Here is a 3597-nt window from a genome sequence, read left to right as displayed (position 1 = left end):
TACAGTCACTTCAATGCAGCAAGTTGCTGAAGTGGTAGTAAGGGAGTGTGTGTGTAAGTGTGTGTGCGCGTGTGTGTATATATGTGTGTGTGTGCGCGTGTGTGTATATATGTGTGTGTGTGTGTGTTTGTGTGTGTGTGTGTGTGTGCCCATGTGTCTCAGAAGTGACCCTTAAATTGAGTTTACTGAGACGGCAACTTCTCCAGCATTTACATTAGTCTAACGACATTGGCACAAGCGCAAAACTGCCTCTGGCTTCAGCTCAAATCCAGATAAGCATCTCTCACCCTCTCTCTTCTTCTTCTTCTTCTTCTTCTCTCTCTCCAGAAACAGCAAGACCGAGGCTGTGAGGTAAGGCAGTCAAATCCTCATGATACAGCGCCACACTTTCTGACTATTAATAATCTCATTCAACCTGAAAACTTTGGGCTAATTTTTTAATCATTGAAATTTTAGAAATGCGAATTGGAAAATTAGGAGGCTATACGAGAATCCCCTCAGCACTGGTGTCTGAATCCTAATTGGCAGAGGATGTCATTATGGGGGAAATATGAGACTCTATCTGTTCTCATAGAGGTATAATTTATCTGAAGTGTGTGGGAGAAATTATGGTTATTACTTTAATGAGTATTCTAATGGGAGACAATATACCCCATGTCATTGGAAGCCATTTTTTTAGACGATACATTAGCATACAATATCACACAAGGTTTAAAATCATATAGAGATAAATGCCGTTTTTTAAAAGGGATATTTAATGTAAAACATATATAAAACATGCAGATATGAGGAAACCCACAATTCAAAGTGTTTCATATACAGAGTAATGGAATACAGTTTGATAACCATTTATGATATACAATACACCACAAAGAAGGTTACGCTGATATTTAGATCTACTATAAGAAGGAAAGACAGAATTCCACCTGGGATTCTTTCCCCCTCTGCTCTCCAGGTATGATACATAAATGCAGAGTAGAACAGTGAGTTGTTTTAATACATGCGCCATTTTCCTCTGACTGGAGTGAATGTTTACAGAGTTAAACCCTTCATAAAATCCCAACAAATCCCGACGGGAGATGCTATGGAGACTTTGTTTAAAAAAAAGGCACGCTACAGAAAGGGAAGACCTATACATTTGAAATAATTACAACCAGAGACAAGAAACAAAAGGAGAGCGTGACCTCCAACCCACCCAGGGGCACAGGGGTGGGAGGCTGCTTTTGGATGGGCCTTATTTATCCTGTCCATTTCCCCTCAGTGGAGACCTCCAGCTCCTCTGTGAACTTGTTACTGTACCACCTACATCTTGTCTTTGTTCTGTGGGCGAGTTAAAGAGCAGGGCAGGGCAGGACACACACACACACACACACACACACACACACACACACACACACACACACACACACACTTGCAGAGGAGTGCAAAGGGGTCACTGGTACCATCAATTGATCAACACACACGCCTCCCTACACACACACACGCACACACATACACTTCCTCTGAACATTAAATAAGGAAATAAGAGTCACAATAGTTTAAAATAACCTCAAGGCCAAGTCAGTTCACCAAAGTAACAGTAGGAAACAATATTTCACATCACATTTATAGAGTTATCCATTTAATCTTAAACCTAAAACAAACACCTGTTTATATGACATAAGACTTTTCCCCATTCCACAAACTTAAAAGAAATATGTACACACAAGTCTATCACACCTTACAGGCTGATTAAGGCACCCATTGTATTGTAGTTCTCAAGGGGATGTGTCTATGTTTGTCTACATTTCCTGGCATGATTGTTGTCGCCGTACACAACAAAAACTAAATTGGCACAGACGTAGCGACACGGAGAGCTAAATGAGATTCATTGGCAGTCGGTATGGTTTGATGATTAATTCACAGCTTACACACAACAAACCTCACAGACCAAGAGTTTAAGTACTCACAGGACGCCGATAGAGAGTACAGCCATGCACGTATACATGTATGTGGGCACATCCGTACCTACTGGTGCAGACACACACACACACACACCTGACCCAAGGGAATGCATGCACACTCAGACAGTTCCCGAGAGGTCAGCAGAAACAAGACCACAGACACACACACATATACTCAAATGCACAAGCCAGGAAAAAAGGAAGCCCAGGACTGGGGTTCTGTCTTTCTCTATCTCTCTCTATCCATCCCTCATTCATGTAACTACCCGCCACCCCCACTTCATCGCCATCAGTTCATTTCTGCTTTCACTCTCTTTTTCTTACACAGACATGCTAAAGAAAACAATCGTCCATATTAACACATTGCCACATCATCATACGGTCTCCGCCCTTCTACACTGCCCCGATCAGTGAGTTCTTCTGGCGGGGGTCCTGGTGGTGTGTGCTGGCCTCCCCATAGGCTCCGTAGCGGTCAGGGCTGGCGCTGCGGTAGCCCGCCTGGACCACCTGCTCATAGCGGGGGGCGCGGAGCGCCAGCGTGGGAGAGCGGGGCACGTCCTGCCGGACTGGCACCCTGTGGACAGAGGACGGCGACGGGTGGGAGGGGTAGGGGGGTCGGTAGCGGCGCTCCAGCTCTGCCGAGCGGGGCATAGGCAACCGTGGGGAGCCTGGCACCTGCCCCTGCCCCTGCCCCGGCCCCTGCCTCTGGGGGTAGCTGTCAGGCATGGAGTAGCTCTCACGCAGGGCGTAGGAAGGCGCCGGTTGGTAGTTGAGGGGGTAGGTCTCGCGCTGGGGGTAGTTGTACTGCGGGGCGGGGGCCGGGTATCGGGCTGGCTCCCTTTTGGGGGACCAGTGCTGGGCAAGGCGCTCGTCCACTGGCATCCGCCTGAAACGCAAACACAAGAGACAGGAAATAAACACAAGCCCGTCATGGATGCTATTGTTTGTTGCTATGCTAGTGTTTGAGGAGGCATTGGGAATTTTACACTCTGGTGGCATACTGCACTGGCTCAGTCTTGCACTGATGGCTGTCAATACATAAATTACATCACTCAGTTTAATGTTATTTTTCCTCAGACAACACAGTCCACTGAAATGAACTTTATGAACCCAATTTGCAACTTCAATTTGATCACACTTTAGAAGATCTTTAGAAACACCTTTGGAAATCATTCCAGCCATTTAACGAGAGAAATCCAGACACTAGCGACACCTCTTCTTGGCATAAAAGGCATAAAATTCAGTCAAAACAAATCCGCTAGCCTGCTAGCAAACAGCAGAAACAGCCTGTCAATCAGAGTGGCCCGCGGCGTCTGACGGACCAACTGCTGAGAGAGTGACAGCTGACAGGATGCGAGCGTTGGCGTGTTTGTGGTGATTGGTGCTGCCGTGCGGCACCGTGCCCAGCGTGTGTGTGTGTGTTTTCCTGCGCGAAAGTCAGGGTGTTTGATGTCGGACAAGGGTGCTTGCTGGCTCGGAAAATGTGACCTCTGCAGCTGTAGCCATAGACGGACACCATGGGTGGTTTTTCCCCGGGCATCAATTACAGTCTGCAGTGTGTGGATGCATGTGTGTGGGTGTGAGTGTGTGTGTGAGAGGGAAATAAAAGAAACAGAGACATGAGAAAAAATGTATAGCAAATGGGCAATTTGTA

General features: G+C 46.7%; 1 protein-coding gene across 2 annotated transcripts in view; it reads right to left on the bottom strand.

The window, feature by feature from the left end:
- Positions 1–734: 734 nt before the first annotated feature.
- Positions 735–3597, bottom strand: part of pard3ba (par-3 family cell polarity regulator beta a) — a 152348-nt gene continuing 149485 nt past the window's right edge. For both annotated transcript variants that reach the window (XM_031558420.1, XM_031558421.1), the window contains one exon: positions 735–2829. In XM_031558420.1, coding sequence (XP_031414280.1) covers positions 2337–2829 — 493 coding nt within the window. In that variant the 3' untranslated portion in view covers positions 735–2336. The remainder of the gene's footprint in view (positions 2830–3597) is intronic.

The sequence above is a fragment of the Clupea harengus genome, chromosome 21, assembly GCF_900700415.2.
Source record: "Clupea harengus chromosome 21, Ch_v2.0.2, whole genome shotgun sequence".
In the NCBI taxonomy this organism is placed as follows: domain Eukaryota; kingdom Metazoa; phylum Chordata; class Actinopteri; order Clupeiformes; family Clupeidae; genus Clupea; species Clupea harengus.
Note: the sequence above shows the minus strand (reverse complement) of the source record. Positions and strands in the feature narration are given on the sequence as shown.